Genomic DNA, 26,975 nt, shown 5'->3' with positions numbered 1-26,975 from the left:
TCTCAATGTTATCAAAACCAGAAACAGGCAACGTTTCCGCCCTCCAGGTGAATTTCTTTGTAATTCACCACCTTTATTACAATGTTTTAAAACACATGGCCTCCATTTAGAATAAGTGACTACCGAGGCTATTAAATGCTGACATGCGTTTTGCCCTTACAAAAACTTTGTCAATGGGGTATGTTCACGTGTCAAGGTCTGCAACCTGTGCATCTTCAGACGTTGTAGACCATGAAGACCATGATCCCCCATCATTGACTGTGCTACCTGGGGCTGATGGGAGTTCTAGTCTAAAACATCTGACAAACCAAAGGTTGGAGACCTGATCATGTGACATATTTCTATTGGCTTGAATTTTGATGTATAGAGTACTTCACATTAGGATTATGCACACAATTTCAAGCAAGGTATGGCTAGCAACCTGATGATGCTTTGTTGGCAATAAAAATTGAATTGTCCAAATCTTAAAAGGAGATTTAGTACAGTGAGAAAACATAATGTGAGTCGATAGGAAGGAAAGTTTGTGGGGGAGGGCGTTCTGCAGTTTGAGAGCAATGGGCAAGTATAGGCCAACGTGTGAAGGTGCACAACAGCGGGCCCGCAGCAAGAAGAATCTGAGAGAAGTTATGTGGAATATAGAGTGACGTAACTACAAAATGGAGTTGAAAGGCAGTTGCCTCCCGTTTATGCCTCAGTATTATAACACATACGTAACAGAAGGCTAAATTATCACAAAGTTATTCCTAACGCTGAGTCCCCAGCACAAAGTTAAATGACCCTATCTGTAAAAAATCTCGTATCAATTGGTTGAAGGCCTAGTAAGAGCTGCTGAGCCGACTACCAGAGATGTCGAGATCCTGACCCTATCCTCTCTAAAACACTTTCCTAGTGTCTACAAGTGCACACAAGATGGAGGTCGGTATTTTGTATTTAATCTTTCCGCCCCACAGCGTGTGTCTTATCATTAAAACAACAAAGTAACTTCTATGACCGATGGTCAATAGATGTATTTAAAAACAACCTATCTTTAAAGAAATCATGACAAGTAACTGTGGAGGTGAAATATAAAGTTTGAATAGACTGACATGTTAGCGGATGAGCTGATAGTTTGTAGCCATACGTACAGTGGATCTTACAGACAGTCAGCCACAAAGCCGTTGAGCCCTGCAGCTTTCCAGTGGCATCGAGTCCTTGATGTTGTCGAAGGTGAGTGAGCCCCTGCTGCCCTCTGAGGTAAAGTGCATTTGCTGCTGTCTGAGGTTGCTGAGCACTTGCAGGTGTCCAGTGTCATTAAGTACCTGCTGCTTCCCCTGGATTTTTTCACACAGAAAACCTTGGGTTGGAGGACTCACTCCATGGTTCATTGCTTTTTATCCCTTAACCCTTTGTACCCCAAAGAGATAAATAGCAGAAAGGGGAATCCACTCTACGATTGCTATGACCAGGTAAGGAGGCCTAATTTCTGGAGACAAGGGCTTTGCTTCTCGGCAGTTTCATGAGCAGATTGGCCGTTCCACTTCTTTCTTGCTCCCTATCATGCCCACCTTGTGCTTTTATTTCCTCTCCAGGAGAGAAAATCTGGTGCTGATGAGTAGCCGTGACAGAGCTAAGCATGCCACGCGGGCCCTGTGCCACGAGAATGATCAGCTGGTGCGCAAACTGGAAGAGCTGGAAAGGTGAGGCGAAGGGAGAGGATGGGCCAAGGAGGGGCCGCAAAGAGAAAGGAGAGGATTAGGAGGAGAGGGGCAATGGGAGAGAATGGAGAGGTGGAAAGTGTAAAACAGGAGAAGGAGAAGACTGGCAGGGAGGGAAGGGGATCATTGTGTGTTCTGATCAATGTCTGAGTTACTGGTCAGGTGCCACCAGTGCCAGTTTTGAGGATTGTTTTGTGTGTATGCTCAAGGATATTTAATATGCACAGGACAAGATCCTAACAAGATCCTAACTCTTAGTCTAACCTATGATTCATATAAGTTAATGAAGCCTAAACTACAGAACACTGTGGCTAATGAACATTCTGACAAAGTTAGTGATCAATCATAGAAAACATAACATCTTAATATGTACAAAAATATTTTATTTATAAAACACAATCTATTGCAAAATGCTAATATATAATTTATCAACATTCATTTAACACGACGTGGGCATTCAAACATTCGTGTGTGACATAACCTCAACACATGACACCAGACACACACAACATCCATCAAACAAACAAGTGACACATAATATTGCAAGATAATAATCAATATAAAGTGCTGCTTGACATGGAATTCAGGTACTGATCAAACTATTTGACCATGTGCCCTTATTCATAATTCCTGGCAGCATAAAGAGACTCAACCGCTAGGGCAACCAATCGCAAAACCACAAAGTCTAGAATCTTCAAGGACCAGATTCAATATTGCCCATCTCGAGTTTTGGCTTTCAGGGTTGTGATTATTCCAATACCCAGCCTTCTTCAGGGCAATTCCTTGCCTTCACATGGGGAATACAAAGAAGATTCTGCAAAATTAATCAAACACATTCACCTGTTAGATCTGTTACATCTTGTATGTATGTATACACAAAGCAGCCTGCGTTACATTTTTAACATAAAAGGGCAGGGAACCCATACCAGTTTGTCAAAGAGTAACTTCCGTGCTGGCAAGGAACCATCCAAAATGCAATGGTTACTTTTCCCATCAGGTCACACACCAGGATACACCAACAGACAGAGACAAAAACCGTAACAACCAATTCAAGGATCAGATTCAGTGCGTCGTCGAGACAACTAACTGTTCAAAGATAAAAAATAAAAAGGTACAAAGTCAGACATACCATGAAAGGCATTGTGGTAATATCATGAACAATTTGCCTGAAAAATGCAAACAAGTTTGTCAGTATACCTGTTCTCCAGGACTAAATTAAAAACAGCATCTGAACGGAAACCACATGCTACCTCCTTAGGCATATATTGCATACAGGACTTACCTTCTATACCTACCCAAGGGTCTAAACATGATCGTGGAGTTCTGGGGGTCCCAGCGCAGACCTGTGTTTGCAAGCATCACACTGTTAGCAGTATCAGGATCATGGTCATGTCAGTCATGGTTAAATAAGTCCTCAAGGTGTTCACCTGAGTACAATCGCTAGAACATTCAACACGGTGTGCTGAAACACTCAAGTCCGGCGGCCACGTTGCTTATCTACGCATAAAGACCAGCATATCATTGAACCAAAAGTGAAGGAAACACTGCAATGGTGCAAACCATGCAATTGAGGCATTAGTCACGCTTACATGGTGGACCAGCAAGGGTCTCTCGTTCATAATAAACCATAGTGATCAGGCCAACGTGAATTGGTGCCTCCTATCTACCACTTAGGGCAAAATAGCAGACCACTGAAGGTCATCATTAAAGCCCGTTTTGTCGGTTCTTAACCAAAGTATCCTGGTTTGTTCTAATTTGTACAGACGATTGGCCATGGAAAAACTGTTCTTGTCTGGTTTCAGTCTGTCAATGACCATCATTTTGATGTCACTCTCTTTATGATTTTTAGCAATAAAATGCTGCACAAGTGGCACAGACAGCGTGCTTTTACTTATTTTGCATCAGTGTTCAATGATTTTGGTGGCTACTTTTCGGGTAGTCATACCAATGAAAAGGGCACTGGATCAAGTAAATCAAACTGGATGAATTACAATTTGTAAAATTCTTCAAGGTCCATTTAAAACTCTCATATGTGAACACAGTGTTTTTGATAGTATATTCGGATGCACTGCATTTGCCACACAGATAGTGGCCAACCACGGGATTATCTGAGCATGCCAAGCAGCTTGTATGGTGTTTGAACCATTCTGGGACGTTGACCTGAAAGACAGGAATGGACTAAGCTATCTCTGAGATGTTTCCCCCATTTTGAGAGCAAATAAGGGAGAGTGGCTGGCACATCCTGTTGGGAAGGTTGTCTCTTAATCTTAAGGCCTTAGGATGCTGACTAGAGTATAGCAGCAGTGCATTGTGATCTGTGGCCTTTCCGTACAGATTCGTATACAGCCTGCCATTTCTGTGGCTAGTCAGGAGGTCAAGAAAGGGCAATGAGTCTGTGACATGATTACATGTGGAAGTCAGAGTGAAATTACATTGGTTAAGCCAAACCAAAAATTCCTGTAAAGCCTCCACCCTGCCTTTCCCAAATAAAGATAAGATCATCAATGTAACATTTGCACTGTGTGATTTGTGTACGGTAAGGGATGTTGGCATATATGAAATTTTCCTCAAAGTGGGACATGTAAATATTGGCAAGACTGGGAGCAGCGGATGCCCCTATAGCTGTGCCATTTTTCTGGAGATACAAATAAGGCCCAAATGCATAAAGGTTGTAGCAAAGAGTAACCCAGAGTAAGTCCAGGATAAAGGTTGTAGGTACCGTGTGCAGACAGGGTCTAGCATTGAGCTTGTCTTTGATGATCTCTATTACCTCCAACTGGGGTATGTTAGTGTATAGAGATGCAATATCAAGTGCTACCAGGAGTTGATTCTCCTGATTATATGGCACCCCTTAGTGATATTTATAGCATCCATGGTGTACTTGAGAAACAACCTTGTCCCCTGAACCAAAGGTTGTCAAAAGTGTTGATGTATTGCCCACTGAGTTCCAAAAGAGAGCCACAAAGTGAAACAATAGGACGCCCAGGTGGATCAGCACTGTTCGTATGACTTTTGGATGAGGCATATATGATTGGATGACAGCAATCTTTCAGGGTCAAGGATATTGCCTCCTTCTGAGTCGAGAAACCTTCCTCAACACCTTTAGTACAAAAGTTCCTGTAAATGGGATATCAAACGGTCAGTGGGATCTATAGTTATTCTAGCATAGTGATCAGTATTGTCCACTAAGGTCGTCTCCATGGCAATATAATGAGAGTTGTTCAAAACCACAATGCCACCGCCATTGGCGGCAAGTTTGATCAGAATGTTTTTATTAGAAGCCAGCGCTTTAAGGGCGCAGTGTTACCCGTTGCTCATGTTGTTAAATTGGCCATAGTCAGTATTGCCTTCAGAAATAGAGGGTCATTCCCTTAAGACTATTTTCTTGAATGTTACAATTTCCGTGGGGATCTCATTATCATTGCGGTGAAGCTGGACTAAGGTCTAAACCTAGTGTGAGCACTATCTTCTTGTGAATTTGGAGAACTGAAAAATGCTTTGAGCCTCATGGTCCTGAAAAGGTTTCTAAGTTCTACTTCCTTCTTGGTACGTGACGAGTCCTGTGTGGGAGCACAACCGAGGCCCTTGGCAAGAAAACGGAGTTGTGCCTCCGTCAGATGACATGAGGAAAGGTTGCAAATGGGAAGTTCTAATGAGGATAATTCCTCCTCTAGGTGCTGAATGTGCATAGAGGTTCTTGGTGCGGCTTGTTCCACTCCTACGGTGGGCAAAAACCGTGAGGTTGTTCTCGGCCTAAACAAAGGTCAATTCTCTCATTCTGACTGCTCGACGGTCTCTCTACTACAGGCTTCATCGTTGTATGAGCTACTAGTAGCTGAAAAAGTCACTCATTTCTTTTTGTACTATTTATTAGAATAACCAAATTGTATCTGAGGGGGGCTGTGTCCAGAAGTAAGTATGAATATGTCTGTACCCTAGAGAATATGCTAATATCCTTTTTTAATTTGTACAAGTTTTTTAGTGGGTTATAGTTCTTAGAAGTCATCAACCTCTTTGTTCAAGAAGACGTTTAAGGATATGTAATGCACTATGCAGTTCCAAAACAAAGCACGTTCTGCTCACTTTGCTGATCGGAGCACCCCAAATGACCCATACTATTACTGAGCCAATGACCCAGTAACTGCCCTTTCCCGAAGGCAGAGGAGGCCATCTGGTTTTCTGCTATGATCAATCAATCGAGTTGGATGTTTTTATTTTGAATGTATATTTTGTCATTGATGTTTTTCACATTGCAACTAAGTCCCATTGGGAAAGATTCTCAAAATGTTTTTTAACGCTAGGGATGAGACGCACTAGCAAAAAGACTGCCCAGTGCATCTTTTGTGCTACCCATCACTACGCACTTCCCACTTCTCCCCCCTCCCATGCACATTTCCCCTTTTTCCCTCTCCTATGCACTTGCGTGTTCTCAGTCGCTGGGCATAATAAGATCGTTGTGTTTGTTCTCCCCTGTTCCCCTCCCTTGCCTTGTCGCGCTCTGAAACACTTGTGTACGAGCGCGATAGAAATAAAATATCAATATCAATAACACCCCGTAAAGAAAGGCAGATCACTTTTGTGAATAACGTGACCTGCGCATTTGTAAAGTAAAACAAGCGAGTCCTCTGTACTTTTTTTTTTGTTGTCCTACTTTTTGAGAATCTCACCCATTACCTTCAAGAATTTACAAATTAATTTAAAGATTTGTAAGACGCACATTTATCAGAGTGTCAGTATACCGTACAGATTTACTATTACATAATTTAGAAAAAAAGGTATGCTGAAGAATTATTAAAACCATACAAACTAAAAATCCACAATATTTACAAGAATAATACACTTTCATGGTTTCACCCAATCCTCAGTTCTGTACGATTCTATGAAATATCATTAAGCAATTTTACTGTTTTTAAGCAGTATAAATTAGACCAATCTTCTTCCGACAGTTGCCAGGCTCTATCTGACTACAGAGCTCCTGGCGATAGGGCAACACATTGGAGCAAATGCTACATTACATGAAGATGTGCTCGATTCCTCCTACTACATTTGCTACTATGTGGCCTCTAGCCTGATCATTCAGCACACTGTGCTGTGTCCAATGCTCCCAGTGGTGCCTTTCTTCTACCTCCTCCTCAACACCTAGGCCATCACGCCGCCCGCCGCGCCCCCTGACTCGCTAGACGGCGTCCTCTCCTCTCATCTCCGCCACCCTGTACAGTGTACCCTCTCCTCTGTGCCCCTCTGTGCTCTGTGGCCTACCCCCTGCTGTATATCTGTTCTGTTGTTACCTCTGTAAAGTGCTCCATTGCTTCTCAATGCTAGGTCTACACTCAGCTGTAATTGTAATTGGTTATTTATAACGCACTTAATACCCAGAGGTTTCTAAGCACAGACCCGGGGATCGTACCTGTATTGCTCCTCGTCGCGTTTCCAAGGTGAGCACGTTGCCCCTGAGCTATCCTCCCGAGAATAAATACCATAATAATAATAATAACCTCTGGCATGTGTTATTCGCTGATGCATTGGAACACAGGTGACTTTGGCACCATAGATTTCTATGGAGACTATATTTTGCTGCTCTTTGCTTTGCAAGACAGAGTTTGTTTCTGTGTGTCAGGCAGAGATACCCTGCACCTGAGTTCAGACTACAGAGTCCAAGCTCCAGGCTTAGATCCTTTACTGCATACTTTATAACAGGGCAATGATAGACCCCCAAAATGTACCCTCTAAAATATCTCACCGGTCATGCGTTGTGTATATAGCCCCCCAAGCCCTCCATACACGTAAATATGTAAATGTAATGATAGTCCTTGGGCCTCATTATACCTATTGCGGAATGTGTTTAACAGCGCTGGTAATGGTGCCGGTGCCGTTAAACGCATTCCGCACTATTACGAGGTTCCCTCGCGGGACCCGATGTGGATGTCTGGTTTATCCAGACGTCCATAGCGGGTCCCGTGAGGGAACCAGGGAGCAAACAACGGACCCTCTTGTAATGGGCCCGTTGTTAGCTCCCTCCCTATTCCCATTGAGCCCTATGGGGGCTCGAAAGGGAATGGGGAAGGTCCGGGTTCCCTGAATGGGAAAATACCGGGCCCTCCATACTCGGAATAGCGCCATGGCTACCTCCAAAGTCGTAATGAGGCCCCTTGTCTTTATATGTTTGGTCCTCTATAATTATTGTAACTGACTGTATGCATGGCATTATGGTAACCATGTAACCTCTAAGTTGAAAGCATTCTTGTAAACCTCTCCTGTACCTTGCGCCCTGATAACCAAGGGCCTGGTGTGCACAATAAATAAATAAATTAACAAACAAACAAACACACCGAGGCTACATTAGGGCAGTTTGTGGAGTCCTTAACCAAATTTAGCCCTTTTATATGTATTGAGGTAGGTCCACCTAAAGTGTTAGAATTATGGCAGAATGTATTAATTAGCCTTTGAAGACCAACTGTTGCCTGGGAGAGGAGGACCACATAGTCCCCATACATCTGGGCTTGTTGCAGGGAATAATGTCTTCTGGGGGTGAAATCCTGAATAGTCAACAGTAATGTATGGCTTTTGGCTACATAGGTGTTTAAATGGAGGTGCTGTCATACAGCTTTCGGCCTCAGTCACATCTATATTCTGGGTGCAGGCATTTCCGTTACCACAGTGCACCATGTAGCAATTATTCTAGGTTGCTTCACATTACATTCTTATGTACTGCATGTACTGTATTTTCCATACCATATTTATGTATAATCTAATATTGTTAGTTTACACAAGATTCTTATGTAATGTATTTTCCTTAGCATATTGATGCAATAATGTAGAATTGTTAACGGTTGGTAGAAATTAGAAAATACAAAATGATACAAACACAAACAACTCTTCTTTCAGATTCAGATTCAGACTCAACATGCTGCACTTCTGTGTTCCCCCTAGCATTTTTGACTTCATAATCTTCCTGAATATTATCCTTTCTAGTAGAATCCAACTCTCTTGCTCCCATTTATGTTTTTATTCCTTGAAACATTCCTAATTTTGTATCCTGCTGTACTTCTGCTCTTACTTGCTATTGCTCTGTTGACAACCTACCTTGCTCCCTTACCTGTTTGTCCTTGGATCCTGTAGGGAGTTCCCACTACTTCTGATATTAACATGTGAATGTAGTGAGCCAGTAGGGGCGTGATTCGTCTGCCCGCTACCTTATTTGTTTCCTCAAGGGTGGACGGGGCAAGTTCCCATAAGTCTGCTACTCCCCATAGAATTTTGTATTCCTGAACCCGCAACATTGGGGATGAAAACAGTCCCAGGATGCACCCGAAACTAAATGATTGTATGGCATAAGGCTGAGACCTCTAAGTGCTTGTCACTCTCCTCCTGCCAGTGGCGCTCACTCATGTCCATATACTCGCCGTTCCTTAGGTCGCTTATCGAGGCTACGACACATTCGTCTTCTAGGAATGTGGTCCCTGGGGCATCTTGTTTAAGGAGCCTGGACATGCAGTCCGCTTGTGCGTTTCTCCAGCCCGCAATGTGGGCTATTTCATAAGTGTATTCTTGGAGTTTTGCGGCAATTCTGGCCAGTCTCGGGGTGGCAGTCTTGGTGCCACCTGGGTTCAACATGTGGATGAGGGGCTTGTGGTCGGTGACCAGCCTAAACTTCGTGCCCCAAACGTACGACCTGAAGTAGTCGACGGCCCAGGTACACGCCAACATTTCTTTCTCCACGGTGGAGTAATTCTTCTCCGCTGGTGACAGGGCCTTGGATGCAAACGCTACGATGTTTTCAGTGTCGCCCTTTCTCTGGGTCAGGGTGGCCCCCAATCCGTATGCGCTGGCATCCGTGGTGATGAAGGTGTCCCATCCGGGGTTGAATGGCTTTACTCACGGTGTGTGCAGAATTCTGCGTTTGATCTCAGAGAAAGCCCTGTCTTGCTCTGGGCCCCAAGAGTAGGTTGCCCCTTTTTTGAAGAGATCCCTCATGGGGGAAGTGGTTTTGGAGAACCTAGGGACGAACTTCGCGTAGTACTCCGCTAGGCCCAGGAATGAGTGGAGTTCCTCTCTGGACCTCGGAGCTGGGGCATCTGCTATGGCTTCCATCAGGTTTTTCTTGGGGCTCATTCCTTCCCTCGAGATGCAGTACCCTAGGTATTCTACTTTCCTGTCTCGGAAGACGCATTTCTCGTGGCGAAGATGAACTCCTGCTTCCTGGAGCCTGCTTAGGACCGCCTTGAGGGCCTGGTCATGAGTCTTGTTCTCTCTGGCATATACGAGGATGTCGTCCTGAAAGAAAGAGACGTTTGGGAGGTCCTTGAGGAGGGCATTCATCATCCTTTGGAATGCTGACGCTGCCGAGGACAGCCCAAATGGCATGCGGGTGTATTGGAAGGTGCCGAAAGGAGTGATGAAGGCCATTAGGGGGCGCGAAGACTTGTGCAACGGAATCTGGTGATAAGCGTCGCGCATGTCGAGCTCGGAAAAAATTGTTGCTTCCTTCATCATCAAGACAATTTCGCTGATACTGGGGAGCGGGAAGCTATCGGTAACAACCTCCAGGTTTAGACTCCGCAAGTCGATGCATATTCTGAGGTCGCTGCTGGACTTCTTTTTGACTAGAACCACCGGACTCAGCCACTCTGAGGATTCCACTGTCTCAATGGTCCCTCCTTTGACCATCTTTCGGAGGTGGGCCTCTAGTGCCGGCCTTGCTGTGGCGGGCACCGGTCTGACCTTGTGTTTCACCGGTACGGCATTTGGTTAGAGCAGAATCTTGTGGACGAAGTCTTTCACTTTCCCCGGTTTCTCGGAAAACAGGCTTGGGAACATCTCCTTGAAGTTTAGCGCTGCTCCTGAGGACACCATGAGTACCTGTTCTGGAGTGCTGGGGTCTAGTTTGATGCTGAGTCTGTGTTGATCATCCCACCCGAGCACGGCCGGCCCTCTAGTCGAGAAGTACACTTTGGAGTTGGTAGACCTCCCTTTGAACTCAATTTGGGCCCTGATGTAGCCCAGTAGGTCGACGGTTGCCCCACCCAACACGGTCGGTTTTTGTCGGGTCGATCTGATCTCCACTTTTTCCTTCCCCATCATCTCCTTGTATGTGTCTATTGGAAGGATGGTGAGGTCCGAACCGGAGTCTGCCATGACTCGTGTTTCCATCCCATTGACTTTAATAGTGCAGTGGGGCTTTTCCCTCCTGGCGTGAAGGGCGTTGACCATGACGACCATCGGTCTGTCCTGTGACTCGTCCTCATCGCTTGAAGCACAGTCCCCATCGACACGGGAAATGGTCTTTTCCCGCCACGTGCATGCAGGAGCCACGTGACCAATGCACCCACACTTCGAGCACTCCTTGTTTCTGGCGGGGCAGTCGCGATCGTTCGCCATGTGTTTGGTACTGGCACACCTGTAGCATTTGGGCAAATCCCTTTGCTTGGGGCCCTTTTCTCTGGGGCTGTCGCGGGACTGCTTGTCTCTGCGCCCTCTCCATTGCAGCGCCGTCAATTCGGGTGGGGGTGAGTGGCTTCCCGTCTCCTTGCGCCTGCTGGAGGTTTCTTCTTCCGCGCTGGCGATTTGGACAGCCTTGTCGAGGGTTACCTCCTTTTCTTGTATGAGCTTGTCTTGTACTTTTCTAGAGTTTGTGTGGACGAGCAGCATGTCGCAGATGACCTGTTCTGTGTTTTCACCGAAAGCGCATAAGGACGCCAGCTCCCTCATCCGGGTGATGTAGTCGACCACGGGTTCGCTCCCTTCTTGTTTGGGGGTGTAGAACCTCAGCCTGTGTATGACTATGTTCTCCTTGTTGGTGAAACGCTTTACAATGCGACGGATCGCCTCTTTGTAGACGTTGTTGTCGTCGTCGTCATTTACTGGTATGGCTGACAAACTGGCAAAAATGCGCTGCCCTTCGACTCCCATTGCGTTCAGCAACATCGCCTTCTTCCTGGCGGGGGCGTATCCCGTGCCGCCTACAGCCTCGAGGTACGTGGAGAAAAGTGGCTCCCACTGCATCCACGGAATTGCCGGAGTCCCGGGCGAGGGGAGAAACGCCGGGGGCGGCGTGGCACCTTGCATGGTGGGCCGTGGGTATTCAGGTATCCTCGTCGCCAGTTATGTTGTGGCCTCAAAGGACGACAGGACACCCAAGGTAGTTGCAACTGCTTTTATTCAATAACAGAACGGGTAGCAATAGTCCAGGAGACGGGACAGGGCGAGTACTCACAGTCTTGGCTGAGCTTCCCAGTTAACCTCACTGGAAGCGGGTGTGCAGAGGACTGCACGCAGTGTACTTCCAGGGCCCCCAGGAGGCCTCCTATGGCATTGGACTTACGCCCTGTAAGTGAGCTGGTATTGACTTGGGCCTTCAGTCACATTGGTCCCTCTTAAGGAGCAGCGCTGTCCAGACCGACCTGTCTGGCGCTCCACCAGCCTCCCTCTGGCACCAAGAGTTCCCGCTCGCGGAGCGCGGGTCTGCGAGATCACGTTGGCCGAGATCTTGCCAGACCACGCTCCCGCGATCACGTGATGTCCCCACACACATCACTTAATTTGATGCTGCTTTTTCCGTAGACCTACAGTTCCCCATAGGGTGGAACTTACATTTAAAACATGTATTAACACTATGTTAACCAGTCGTCCTGGGTTTGCCGGCGCTGTCTCAGAATTGGACCCTCTGACCCCCTGCCTGACAATTTCTATTTTTTTTAACAAGCCCCCCCGCCCCCACCACCTCCTGTTTTTTGGGGGATAGGATCTGCTGGCCTTGCAGAATCCCATCTGCAAAAGCATGAGCGTATGAACCAGGGATCCCACAAGGTACAGAACAATGGCCATGCATATGTGTTTGCCATTCCTGGGTGGGCCCAAACGCCCCAACCTTCCAGCCCGTAGCCACCTGCACTGATGGTGCCACAGAGACTGCTTTGAGGGGGCCTCTCATAGTCAGGCCTGGAGTAGCAATGGGAGCACACGCGCCTGTTTAACCGGCTTTAATTACAGTCACAGCCCAATGTACAGTGTATATTCGGGTGAATGTCAGGAATCAGCCCCTCCATTCCCCCTTGCCCCCCTTCCCAGAAGTGTAGGCCTGGAAGCAACTGTCAAATTATAGCTCTACTTCTCTTTCAGCTGTGATGACAGTTTCTTATTTGAAAAATCTGGTAACAGGAATGTAACACTGAAGAAGACCTGCTTTAATACAGATACATTTTTTTCATAATTGTAATTGGTTATTTATAGTGAGCTTACTACCCGGGATCGAACCTGTGTTGCTCCGCATCATCTTGCTTCCAAGGCGAACGCGTTGCCCCTTGCGCTATCGAGCTCGTTGAGGCACGTGCCTCCTTCACTGGAGTTTATTTGAAGCCTTATGCTTCAAGGTAGAGGCTATGCTGCATATCTCAGTGGCAAGGGGTTTTCCCTAAACTTGGACGGCTCCTGCCTTGACTGATCTGGAAGGCACCACAGAAGAGCATATAGCACGCTAGACCTTGTGGATTACGTGGCTCAGAGGTTGAGTCTCTAGCAAATATTTTATTTTTCTGTCCAAATGTGAAGAATCCATGTGTCCAGAACGAGCAAACTATAAGGATACTGCATGCATGCTATCAGACAAAACAGTCACTCTTTTAATGTCACAGCAATAAATAACATAATTTGCTTCATAGAAAGATTTTCAAGGTGTCCCTGGACTGCAGGGGCTTAGGTTGTGGGGCGGGGGTGGGGTTCTTGCTTTCCTACTCTTGTCACCATGTGCTTCTTGCTCCCCTCAACCTTGGTTGCTACACACCAGCTGCCCTTCCTGGCTGGCCTTCCTGGCTGCCGCTTAAGTAACCTCCGGGCAGCTTCCCCAGGACTGCTCCCCATAGGCCCAAACAGAGGGGCTCACATTTGGCCTCCTACCTCTCGGGGGAACATGCACCAGCTCAGGTCTGCTTGGTCCTTCCTGGTCATGTGGGCTTGCCTAGGGTGGGTGGTTGGTTCCATCCCAGGACATTTAGCTCTGGTGCTTGATGTTGGCTATGTTTACGGATGACTCCAGGTTTGGGGTGCAAGCCTCAAATCACCCAAATAGGTCCTGCATTCTCTTCCAATGACTTTTACATGAAAAATAGGAACCACAGGAATTTAATGAAATAGTTTATTATCATTTTAGTTCATGTGGTGAGTGCATATCGTAGGCTTGGAAATGAGCTCGGTTCTCTCACATCTTTACTGTTTTCCTTCCAACCACTCCCTCTGAATGCCTCCATATTCAGTTCTTTTGTGTGTGTGTGTGTGTGTGTGTTACTCACATTTGCCCTTTTTTCTTTTTCTTTCTACAGGGTTCTCTCCTCCTCGCCGACAGTCAGCAGCCGCAGCTTCTCTGGGCGCAGTCAGTCCTTGCGCATCTCTACTCCCACCTCCTCCGGACACTCTCTGCCTAAAAGTAACCATATTCCTGTGACTGACCTCGTGCCAGTGAGTAACCATGCCATATATTATGTATTTTTGCCTCAACTGCCTGCTTATCTGCTGAGGCTTCCCTGTGCCCACCGAGCCTCCATCTCCCATCCGAGCGCCACCTCCTCCATCTCGGTCCTGTAGTTGAGGCAAGGGATGGTAAGATGATATCATGGCCTGGTGTGGTGGCATTCGAGGGTGGCGTGGAAGAATCCGGGTCCGATGAGGAAGTATTTGGGAGGTGGGAAGATAATAGGGGCTGGTTAGGAGGTATAGCTGCTGGTGGGCAGTTATTGGCCCTGTACGTTGGTTTTGGTATCTGGTGATGAGGTATTAGGGGCAAATACAACGCGGTGCCTGGCCGATGAAGAGGTACCAGGGCGGTGAGAGAGTACTTTGGTGTGGGGGTCCTTTTGTGGAGCGGGTTTGTCTAAATTCACCGAAAATGTTCATTTGTTGATTCACTCTTCATTAAGAGACGAGTGAGTCGAGGGAGACCGAATCTTCCGGTCTGCAATTTCGCGCTTGGTTGACTTTGCACTCGCTTTATAGGCGCTACGCTGATTTGAAAGACTTCCTAGAATAGGGTTGCTTTACAGGGACATTGTGTGCACTTGTTTGGATCGTGTGTTATTTTCTATGACCCATGAAGAACATGTAGCTGACCTGAGGAGCCTTAACTCCTTATTTTTGGGATATATTAGGATGAACCTGTGGCTGGAGGCGTGCACGTTTTCTCACATTCTTTCCAGTGACCCTGCCTACGATGGCCCTGCACTGTCCCAGTTTTTGCTGTAGTTTTTCCCCTCCGGTGCATGGGCGGCACACATTGGCACAGTTTTGCAGGGAAAACATAAACATTGATCTGCTATTGTTTTAAGTTGAAGCGCTTGGCATGTCATTGCAATAGTAACAGTAACAGTAACATTAAGACTACCCTATACATCATTACACAGCAAACAACATACAAGAGGGTAGCAGAATGCAGGGCAGGGTAGACCCACACATCAACACAGTGTGATGTGACAACACACCATCTACAGTGAGCGTATGCAGATAATTGGTCAGCAGGAACAATTAGGAGGACGGTTCAAACTTCTGAGGAGATTTGCAGTGATTTGCCTGTGGCTGAAAGTACCGCAGGCAAAACGTTCGCAACTTTCTCATGCGAACACACACACAAACTCACACTCACACACACAACACACCCATAACACCCCACACCCCCAACATAAACAAACCCCACTTACCTTCATCTTCATGCTGGGTTCCTGCAGCGTCGGTTCCCTTTCACTTCCGTAATCGGGAACCGGAGCTGCAGGGTCCTTTTCTTTTCTTTTTTATTTTGTAACGGAAGGCTGTGGGGGTGGCCCCCGCAGCTCCCGTTCACTATACCATAAAGTATAGTGAGCAGAGGATTGCGGGGGACACCCCCAAAGTCCCCGTTTTTATTATTATTTTTTTTAAACAGAAGGCTCCAGGGATGTCCCCCGCAACCCCTGCTCACTATACCATGAAGTATAGTGAGCGGGGCGATGCGGGGACACCCCCGCTGCCCCTGTTGTTTTATTTTACAATGCTACCACCAAAGGTTCGGACTTTTGGTGTTCGAACCTTTGGTGGTAGCATTTTTAGAACTTTTGGTCATTGCGACCATTTATTTTCGGTAAAATTGGCCTAGACCTCTGGGGACGCCTGAATCTGTATTTTTGAGAGGATGTGCTTGCCCATAGGCTGTGGGACACCCTAAACTGCTGTAGATAGTGGACCAGGATTATCTGGAGGTGGTTTCAGGGCCTCTGATGAGGTCTTTCATCTCAGTGCTGCCATGGCTGGATAGATGAGTTCCTTCTGCTCATTCTTCGCAGTGAAGGCTTCCCCTGGGAAGGGTAGAAACCCATTCCTCCTCACCGTTTATCTTGTAGACTCTCGAGCTTTGTGTTTCATTTGCCAGCCATTCTTTCTGCTTCCAGAAGTTACCTGCTATCTGTTCCTGCCGCTGCTGCCACCTGTACCACCAGTGTTGCCCCTCCGTGCCACAGCCGGGACCCCAGGTAACTCTCGGATTCCTTTCCACAAATACAGGGTCACACATGGATGGGTGGGTGGAGAGAGTTAGACCATGACAATGGGAGAGTGAGAAGCCTGAGGGAGGAGGGGGTCATTAGAGCTCCAGGGAGGGATTGGAGCAGGGGGGAGAATTTCCGTGGAGATTGGGTGGCGGAGAAAGATGATGGGCAAAGCATTCAACCCGTGCTTGTTGGGGTGATACATACAGAATGAGAATGTGTGACATTTAAAAATAAATCTTTAGGCCACACTGGGAAAAGTTCCCAGTGCTTGCTCATCACCCTGCATGGCTGGTGGGGTCAGAAGTAAAGGGGAGCTCATGGTTGCAAACATACCCATTGGAATAAAGGAGATCCTAATATGGTAACCTGTCAGGGGCATTCCATTTTGACTGAAACAAATGTGAATAATCATAATGAAACAATATAAGGTTTAGAAGAATAAAGAGGATTTGGGGCTTGAAAACAGGTGCCCGAATTAACCACTTCTGTCGTACTCTAGTTATCACCAGTGTAGAATAAAATGCTGGATTTGCACGGCCAAGATATGAACGAGGGCTGGAATGTCCCAGTGGGCCTCTGCATCATGGGCCTCTTTTGTGTGGGCACTCTGTCTTTCTGCTGCTCGTACCCTCTCACATGCTCCCTACCCCTTTCCCTCCATGTCTCCTTATCCCGCATCCCTTTTGAAGGAAATAAATTATTATACAACTTCCAGTGTTATATGTCAGTTCTTTGGTACGTTTTTACTATTTTTCATTCCTGCATAGTGTGGTGGGTCGGAAGAAGGAGTCGGACACATTGAGGACATTTTGTACTCTATTCAAATTAAAGAATAAGCTCTATCTCTCCCTATGGCTAAAGGGAATACCCTACCTATCTAAAGAATCTAAAGGTGCTTGTCAGATGTCAGGAAGTACAAAGTAAGTATCTCCTTTCCTGTCCAAACTAATCCTACCTGACCCTACCACTAAATATAACTAAAGTAAATAACCAAGAGAATGTCTTCTTCCCTTGATCTTCTCTTTGTTGTGGATAGTCTTTTTATATACAGGTCTCCTTTTGGATTATATACTTCTTAGTGTAATCTCCTTTGATAGTCTTTCTCATCAACTCTTGTAGTTCCTCAAGATAATCCTTGGATCTTGTGCTTTCTGTAGTACCCTCACAATAGTTCCTCACACTCCTGTCACCACATATATGCTCTTAACAGTCTATTTGCTTAGCCTTTTCCAAACTGTATTTACTTGTATTTCCTCTCAGGCTTTCTTTGCCAATGATACTCTCCCCGAGGCTCAGTGTTATTTTATCCTGTTCATTTGCGAGCCTTATCTCCTCTTTGTGGTTATATGTTTCAGGGTTATACTTTCTCCAGATTTCAACTTTGACTGTATAGGGTTGCTGCCCTTTCTCCCAGTGGTTCTCTTCCCAGTCTCTGTTGGCTCCCCACCTGGCTTGTTCAAATCTCCCTCTTATATCTTGTTCACTTGATTTGTTAACTGTAGTCTTCAATAATACTTTGTCCTCAGGATTGGGACAAGTTCCTCTCCTCATATACCCCTGGTCTTTTCCTACCGGGTTATTATTCGCTCTTTTAGATTTGTACAGTTCCGATCATCCAACCTTCTGGTTATTCTTTCATCCTTAGGACTGGGACAAGTTCCTTCACGTAGATAATGATTCCCCAGTGGCCTCCTGCTGTTCCCAATTCCCTCGGTACCTCTCGTTATGCGGGTAATGGTTTCAGGTCTTGACACTCGCTCATTTACTGCTTCTCAATCTCTTCGTTGATCTTCGGTCTTCCTTTCTCGGTTCCTCGTTGGACGTCTGCCATCTTCAGACGCTGTTTCTCAGAAGGCATTCAGACTTCCCATCGTGGTTATCTTTGTGCTGTTCTTTGGGCATCCTGCCCACCACTCTGAATACGTGGTTGTGCGACTACCAGGTACCTCTTCCTTCTGCTGTTTGTACCACTTCCTTTGCTGTCCAGTACATAGGGTCTCCAGCGTCTCACACTCTGCTGCCCTGGTTCTTTGAAACTCATGAGCTTCGCGATCTGCTTGGACTCCACCTCCACAAGGCGTGATAAAGCCAGCAGGCTTCCCCTGCACATGGCAATCTCCTTCTCTCCATCTACTCTGACTCATTGCAGTTAAATACTCTCTGTTTAAAGAGACATTTTATCCTTATTTTCTCAACATGTATTTCTTGTTACATTGCCCTCATCCAAACATGAAGTAGACATTGGGGCTCATTACGACCCTGGCGCTCCCATAATGAACGGTGCCGGTACGGGACAGGCACCGTTCATTACGGGATGCCCTATTACGAGGTCCCCTAGCGGGACCGGCTCAGAACATCTGGTCAGGCCAGACGTCCTTAGCGGGTCCCGCAAGGGGACCAGGGAGCTAATAACGGGCCCATTATTAATGGGTCTGTTATTAGCTCCCTCCTCATTCCCATTGAGCCCTATGGGGGCTTCACAATTTGAATCCATTTTTCCACATGCACATTGAAAAACCCCATTTAGAGACAACACAGGCTTCAGAATGTTGCTTCCCCTTCTATATCTAGGGCTCCCAGACGTGCGTGAAAATATATCACCCATGGGGCCCTCAATGCACTGGGTGCCAGTGGGGAGACGTATTCCGTTCAAGGCCCTGTAGGGTTCATCGTGCCTTCTGCAAGTCTGGCCCGTCCATCCTCTCGGACTGCCTCATGATGTACAGCTGTCAGGTGACTGGCAGATGGCCGTTCCATGCTTTTGAAACCGCCGAGTAGGTGGTCGTCCCTTTTCGTGCATGATGGCTCCCACTGTATGGTATGGCCTACCACCCTTGATAATAGCTGATGAAAATCATTAGCCTTTTTGCAGACACCTTCAAACTTGGCTAGTGTTCAGGGTACCGTCAGTGCCAAGGTGCCACTTCTGGCTCATGTTGAGTCAAGTGATTACAACATAACATGAGATCTTGAGGTTCCAGATAGTGGATGGTGGGCTGGAAGAGCGCCAACATTACCCGCGAGAGTGAGCTCCTCCACCTACAAAAGACCCACCAATAGGCTCGGACTAGCCTACAGGGCAATAGGCCCATGACTGAACCAAAAACGCGAAATGCTGGTATGGGCCACTTTTTTGGCCAATGTGGGCCAGTTTGATGAGTTTATTCACTATACAACTAATCGTTTTGACCGGTGTTGCTAAATAAATATTCTTTAAAATGCACACTCCCCCTTGGGTACTACTCAAACAGTGTCACAAAAGGAATGAATTGACATTTGCAACTGTGGGCCACTTTTTTTTATTGGTGCCGTGGCAATTTTTTGGCCCAGTCTGACCCTGCCCACCCACCTCACCCCCTTTCTCTTATGTTAATAATGTGATAGGGCACCGACAAGAGAAAAGCAATAGAGAAGCGATGTCAGCGTGTGTAGACGGAGGGGGCGGGGCATGGGTGGAACGGAGCATATGTGTATACTTGGTATGCTTCTGAACGAATATGCTTCTGTAGTTGCACTGTTAGGGTGACCAGACGTCACAGTTTTGCCAGGACTGTCCTGGGTTTTGGGGCTCTGTCCCCCTTTCTTAAGATTATGTTCCCATTGAAACCTGCAGTGGTCCCTGTTTTTTGTAGTAGGTCTTCATAGCTGGCAGGCAGGAATGCACATGTCGCACAGAAGAAAGGCTGCATTTTACAACTCAAGCTAGTGTTAGTTTGTGATAAATTAATTATAATATGTGTTTATTTGAACAGTAACACTTAAACCCCCTTCTCGACCAACCTCTGCTGAAGTGTAGTGCCTTGACAGCCACTTTCAAGAGTTAGTCCTACTTTTATGTTAGTTGCCCTGTCCCTTATTTACTTTTTAAATCTGATCACCCTATGCACTGTGGTACTACAGACATCGCACGAGCCTGGAAGAAGTTGGTGTGTGCCGGACACTTACATTCCAAGAGTCAATAGGGCCAGTCATTCATATTATTACTGGCATTCTCCCTACGGAGACTGTGATACATTTTTTGCTGAGCAAATGTGTGCGTTATATTGAGGACGGGCCTTAGTCTGAGTAAAGTGAATATATATGTTTTAAACGGAGCCAGGCTTTATTAAGAAGTGAATGGATGCGGGAATTACAGTAATTCTAGACTTTTCCGAAAACCCAAAATATATACACATCACACTAAGCACGATTTTATTTGATTTGTCCTATGTATTTTATGCTGTGCTCATCTGGAATTCAGATGGGCCATGGGGTGGCATAAGGGTCTTTCAACCTTTTCAAATGAAATGGCCCTCGAGACTCAGAGGGCCCCAGCAACTGCCTCCATATTGAGTCTGAGCAGTCTAATAACACAGCAATATATTCCTTTCTATATTACTTACGTTCTGGGGATTACAGTGTGCGCTTTGCAGTGCTCCCCTTACAGGCTGTGTTTGCTGTTGCATGTCCCGCATCACTTCCATTGCGGAAAACAGATGTGTTATTACCTTGTTGGCATGCCTTTCAACACTGGTTCCTCCACGTCAGCTACTTGCTTACAAAGAAGGATTCATTGCCATTCAGCAGGCATTCAGTGTTTCAGCTCCCTTCTGGCTCACCGTCTCGGGATAATTGGAGGCTATTAACCTTATCTTTATTTCCCTTAATGTATGCTTCCCCCACCGGGGGCCTCAGACTGCTTTCCTCTCAAAGCAAGGGGGGGCCTCCCAACCATCATGTTGAAATGGGCCCCCCACATATCTTCAGCCGGCCCTGGGCCATAGCCAGATAAAGCACGATTGCTTCCGTGCCCCGTCTACTACTTCCATAATTATCATGTAGCCAGTGACATAAGAAGTCAACTGATGTTTTCCTGAAAAGTCACTGCGCTGGATGGTGAAACAGCGTAGTTTCAGGGTGACCAGCATAGTTTCGTGCTGACCAGCCTAGTTGCATGGTGACACTATTTTCGTGGTGACCAGCCCAGTTTCATGAGGACCAGCATAGTTTCATAGTGACCAGTGTAGTTTTGTGGTGACCAGCGTAGTTTCATGGTGTGCTTAGCTATGCCACCTTGTGATTTTTTAAACATGAAGAAATCCAATTTCTTTCCGGTGACAGAATGTTTGCAAGTATGCCTTGCCCGTCCGCCCCACCCTCCCTGCACCACCTGGATTCCCTTCCTTACACGCCCCCACCATGACGCACACACATGTGCAATCCCAAAGGGAACTAGGACACCATTGGGGTCATTACGACCCAGGCGGTAAGTACACCAACTTTACCACCATGGTGTAAACTACGTTTACACCATGGTGGATGGCGGATTTACTGCCCCATTCCAAGGTGAGTGGGGCTGTAAATCCCCATTTCCCATTTACCCTTCCCCATTCCCATTTTTGCCCCATAGGGCATAATGGGAGTGGGGAAGGCGCTAATTACGGCACCGTAAATTACGGTGCCGTAATTAGCACCAAGGCGGTTTAGCGCCATGGATTTTAACGGCTGCTAAAAGCAGCCGTTAAAATTGGAATCAGGCGTTAAGGGTTAACGACGGCGTTAACCCTTAACGCCTGAGTTGTAATGAGGCCCCATGACTTACACCATACCCTCTATGCCTGGCACCCCGACCCCTCCATTCCTCCCAATGATCCCATTTGCACCAAGACACCTCCCCACTTCATGGTTCCATACTTCCATCTGTGCCCTCCCACAGCCCCCCACCCTACCGCACTCACCAGGGGTGGACTACTGAGAGCATAAAGTGGCCTCATTACACTGTGCAAGCAAATGTGTGTAGCAAGACCAACCCCTCCGAGTATAGTTCAGGTAGGTTCTACCCAAAACACAATTTGGAAAACAATGAGTCCAAATGGTGGTTCTAGGTCATTTGGTCGAATATGAATGGTCGACAGGACAAATGGTCGACACCAAAAGGTCAACAGGTCAAATGGTCGATTTTTTTTTTTTCACATTTTTTTTTTGTGGGGGTTCCCCACCAACCCCCTTTTTTTTGCTAAAAACCCCTTTTTTCCCTAAACGAAAATCTAAAAAATATATATATAAATAAAAAAATTCGACCATTTGACCTGTCGACCAAATTGTGTCGACCATTTGTCTGTCGACCATTTGACTAGACACCACCCAAATAGTGACTTTGAAAGCATGTTTGTCCCTATATAAAGTAGTTAAACATAATACAAAACGGGCACAAGGTTTGTTAATAGCAAGTACTAATATACTGGAGGATGTATAACAAAGCATTTAATTCAAATGGATGTGGAGTTGGAGGAAAGATGGAAGGAACAGTGTAATGGGAGATAGGGTGAGGGGAGCAGAACCAGGACACCCACACAAAAGAGGCCCACGGTTCACAGGTCCACTGGAAAATATCCAGGGTTCCCTGTAGTCCAGTACTACCTCCCACCAATACCTTGTTACCTGATATCCAACACTCTACCTACCCAGCCCATCACTCCCTTAAACATTTGGCTTTTTTTTCTGAGTGATGACCTTTCTTTTTCTCCTCAGCTGTTACCAGATCTTCCAGCACTGGAGATGTTCACTGGTGACCACAATGCCCGGCCTGAGCACAATGACGTGGACCAAACACAGAGCCCACGGACGCACCGCTCAGCTCCTAACCGGTGCCAGCAGCAGCAGCCGCCCCATAAGAGGAAGTAAGTCTGGTTTGGTAACATGTGAAAACACCTTCAGAAAAATACTTTCTGAAAAAACACCTTGGGAATCATTAAAATAAATTCTGTATACCGGCACTTTTCTGGACTGGCACAGTACAAGTTTGCCGGGGGGGGGGTTACCTGATTTACCTCTAGCCAAGAGCTGGAAGTAAATCAGGCCCCCACCGGCAAATAAAACCAGCCTGTATTAGCGGCACCGGTATTACCGGTGCCGGGAATACCGGCAATTCCCTCCATGGAGTCCTACATGAGTCCATTGAATGAGGATTTGCTGCCCTTTTTATCACCTGCAATATCCCGGTAATTCCAGGAAATCAGGCGGCGGGAACAATAATACCATTTGACCCGTGGGATACCACCAAACTCCTAATGCGGGCCCTTGTGTGTTTACAGGGTGGAGGAAAGGGGAGGGAGTGGAAGTAGGAGGTTACAACCTCGATAAAGGCAGAGGGGAAATGAAAATTCAAAAAAAGGGAAAAAACGAAAAATGACATGCAGCATAAACAATAGCTAGGAAGGCGGTAAGGAAAAAACTACAAAGGGGAGAAACTGGAAGATGAAGTAAATAACAAGACAGTAACAAATAGACGGGGAAAAGGCTTTCACTGCTAATCAGATACTAATAAAAAAGGAGCTTTTCAGAGGTGTTTAATGTATAAGGTATTTAAGTACAAGATATGTTATCAATAGATATTTTGACCTACATCCGTATGGGGAGGCATAGAGGATTCACTTGGCATCCCATACTGTCAGTGGTGTGTCCAGACCCAGAGCATGGTAACAGGTAGAGCAGGGGCCACCAGAGCTATGGCACACGGTCATGTATGAGTGACATTTGGGTGAGGTTGCAAGGTGATTGGTTTGCACAAATGTAAGGTGACAGCTACAGGAAGGTTATGTTTCTGCTCTCAGTGTGCATATTCCCACGGTCAGTGAGAGGTACCCCTTGCAGTCTGTGTATATATTTCAATGGTCAGTGGGTGGCACTATATTCCTATTTGTAAGCTGTTTTTATAGGCAAGTCACTCACAATACAAGAGGAGACACTTACACTGCATCCTATATTATGTAATCATGATACATGGACTTGGTTCAATGCCTTCCTTCTGCTCCAATTAACGGGAACGGCCTATTTTTGGGTCTGTACGTCAAAGAGAAAGAAAAAGATAAAACAAAAACAAAAATCTTCCTAACACCCAGCAATTTGCCAGCAGTCTTTACCTGCACCGCTACCCTCATGCCCCTGTGATTCGACTTTGATTATTTATAACGCACTCAGAACGGACTGAACCATATAAAGGCACAGCTGGTACATAAACAAGTCCCAAAGAACAGCACAAGAATTCATTACTTTTAACAGAATAACATGCCCCCCATCCCCCCGGCACACATTCCCCCACTTCCCTCATATTTTAAAAGGAAGGTCTTGAGGGCTCTTAGAAATTGATATAACGACTCAAGGGCTCTGATGTCTCGGGGGTCGGGGGGGGGGTGCTATTCCACAGCCTGGGGACAAAAACAGCAACCCTTCTATCTCCTATCTCCCCTTGAAACAAATGCTGATGGGGGAACAGTCAGCAGCAACTGATCTCCTGATTGTGACAGCCTCATAGGGTGTTAACTAATTTTGCCCCTCAAGATAAACGAGAGCAAGTCCATTCAGACATTTAAAAATCAGGCATGCCACCTTAAATGTAATTCTGTCCTCTATGACCAGCCAGGGGAGTGATTGGCGAGAGGGTGAAACATGAGCGCATGTTTAGCTTTTTGGGGCCTTCGTAGCTGTTTGGCCGGGATGCTTGCCAACAGGCTGTTACAATAATCTGTGCATTTACCATGGCACCACCACGATTGCATGGTCTTCGCCTGGAAGGAAAGGCAGGACTTGACGAAACAGTTATGTTAAGTTAACATGCTTTTTATATTGCATCAATTAATCACCATAATAGTTTCAGAGCGCCAAGGCTTGTCCACTGAATGGCGTCCTATGCATCAGCCAGGGGTATCCAGACCATAGGCTGAGGGAGGAGAGAGAAAGTGAGCAAAGCAAGAAATAGATGCTATGAACAAAGAGAGGGAGGGCTGCAGCGGGGGAAGAGTGTTTTGTGATAGCATGTGTGTGTGTCAGTCCTGTTAGGTGGACCACAGTTCTGCAAAATGGAGGAAACAGATTGGACCTAAGGAACAAGTTACTTACCTGTAACTCTTGTTCTCCAGCATGGGTCTTACATGGATTCACATGCTTTGACTATTCCCCGTCGTCAGGCTGGGAATCCTCAGTAATATATAAAGCATTCTAGCCTTAAGCTACAAACTGCCTGTCACTTGCACAGTCTATTGCTGTCATTTTGGGTCATACTGCCCCAGCCAATGACATTGGTCCTCCTTAACTCCAGCCCTGTTGGCCATCTTCAGATTTGGTTGCGCACATAAAGTGGCAGTAGGAACCAATAACAGCCATAGAGGGGAAGGAGGTAGGGTTTGCATGTGAATCTATGCAAGATCCATGCTGGAGAACAAGAGTTACATGCAACTAACTTGTTCCTTTCTAAGCATGGGGTCTTACATGGATTCACATGCTATGAATACGATTAAACAGCAGTACACTCACACAACCACAGGAGGTGGCAAGGCTCAACAGAAGCAATACACTTACGCCTGGAACAAACTCACCTCATGCAAACAGGTTGCGAAGCACTGATTGGCCGACACAAGGCTCCTCCCTGGAATCCCTGTCAACATAGTAGGATCTCATGAAGGTTTGGGTAGACCTCCACGTAGCAGCCCTGCAAATATCCAGCTAGCGAACGCTGTAGTCTAAACGATGGCTCTGGTGGAATGGGCTCTTGACCGGCCTGGCAATGGTCTGTTGGCCAGTTGATGGCAATGCATGATGCAGCGGGAGAGCCACCTGGATATGGAAGGCTTCGATGGGGCCTTTCCATGCCCCACAGGTCCAAAGTTGAGAAGTCTTTCGAAAATCCTTTGTGCGTGCCACATAGAATTGTAAGGCACACGACATGTCCTGTGAATGCAAGGCCCTCTCAGCAGGCATAGATGTCAAAGTCTTGTTCAAATGAAAGGCAGACGGGACCTTTGGCATAAAGGATGGGTGAGTTTGTAAAACCACCCTGGATGCTGCGTCATGGTGTAGGCTTGCCCCTCTTCGGTGGATAGCAAGTCCAGAAGAGAAGGCAGTTTGATGGCCGGAAACACTGAGAGGAGAAGACGGTTCGGGTACCAAATCTGCCTGGGCCATGCTGGAGCAAGGAGGATCATCTTGCAACAGGCCAGTTTGAGTGTGTTGATCACACATAGAGCAGCATAGTTGGTGGGAATCAGTAAAGGAATAGGCCTTCCCACATGAATGAGAAGGTGTCCCCCAGACTCCTTGCCCGAGGATACCTGCTGGCAAACCGTTGGCACTTGGAATTGCCCACTGTTGCAAACAGATCGATGTGAGGTTGTTCCCACTCGTTGAAGATCTGCAAGACATGAGCTTGCTGAAGCTCCTATTTGTGGCAGGACTGCAACTCCCTACTGAGAGAGTCCACAATGGTGTTTTGAACAGTATTGCACAAAGAAATCGTTAAAAAAAATGGTAGAAATAATCGCATTTCGGCTTTATCAAAATTACAACAGCTGAACATGATGAACTTTTTTAACAATTGCTTTTCATTAAAGTGAAAAAGGGAAGGAGGGGTTGCGGGGGTGTCCCCATTACCCTTGTTCGCTATAATGAAATTGGGGGTAGCAGGGGTGTTTCCCGCAACCAAAACAAGAATGTTAAAAACAAAAAAAAGGGACCCTGCTGTGCCGTTTCCCATCCACGGAAGCAAAGGGAACTGGTGCTGCAGGGAGTCGGCGACACATAGCGAAGTGTGCCGCCAAAAGGTAAGTAAGGGGGTGGGGGCAGCAGGGTCTATGAAGAGTATTTAGCTGTGGGGTAATTATTTCGAATACGAACATTTCAAATTCCACATTTTCGTGTTCGATATGTTCATATTCGAAATAATCACGTACATCCGTTTTGAACGCCGGCCAGGCCCAGCTCCAGTAGGTGGGCCAGGGGGGCCAGGCCCCCCCAGAGCCAGCCT

General features: G+C 46.5%; 1 protein-coding gene across 2 annotated transcripts in view; it reads left to right on the top strand.

Annotated features, from left to right (window-relative positions):
- Positions 1-26,975, top strand: part of KIF12 (kinesin family member 12) — a 254,749-nt gene that overhangs the window by 200,703 nt on the left and 27,071 nt on the right. The window contains exons 14-17 of one of the 2 annotated variants that reach the window (XM_069615346.1): positions 1,569-1,676; positions 14,009-14,144; positions 16,100-16,180; positions 22,709-22,857. In XM_069615346.1, the coding sequence (XP_069471447.1) occupies positions 1,569-1,676; positions 14,009-14,144; positions 16,100-16,180; positions 22,709-22,857 (474 nt within the window). The remainder of the gene's footprint in view (positions 1-1,568; positions 1,677-14,008; positions 14,145-16,099; positions 16,181-22,708; positions 22,858-26,975) is intronic. The other variant, XM_069615347.1, reaches the window with a different exon arrangement.

Source organism: Ambystoma mexicanum, chromosome 9 (genome assembly GCF_040938575.1).
Source record: "Ambystoma mexicanum isolate Mex_15411 chromosome 9, UKY_AmexF1_1, whole genome shotgun sequence".
Lineage (NCBI taxonomy): Eukaryota > Metazoa > Chordata > Amphibia > Caudata > Ambystomatidae > Ambystoma > Ambystoma mexicanum.
This window is presented reverse-complemented; position numbering and strand designations above follow the sequence as displayed.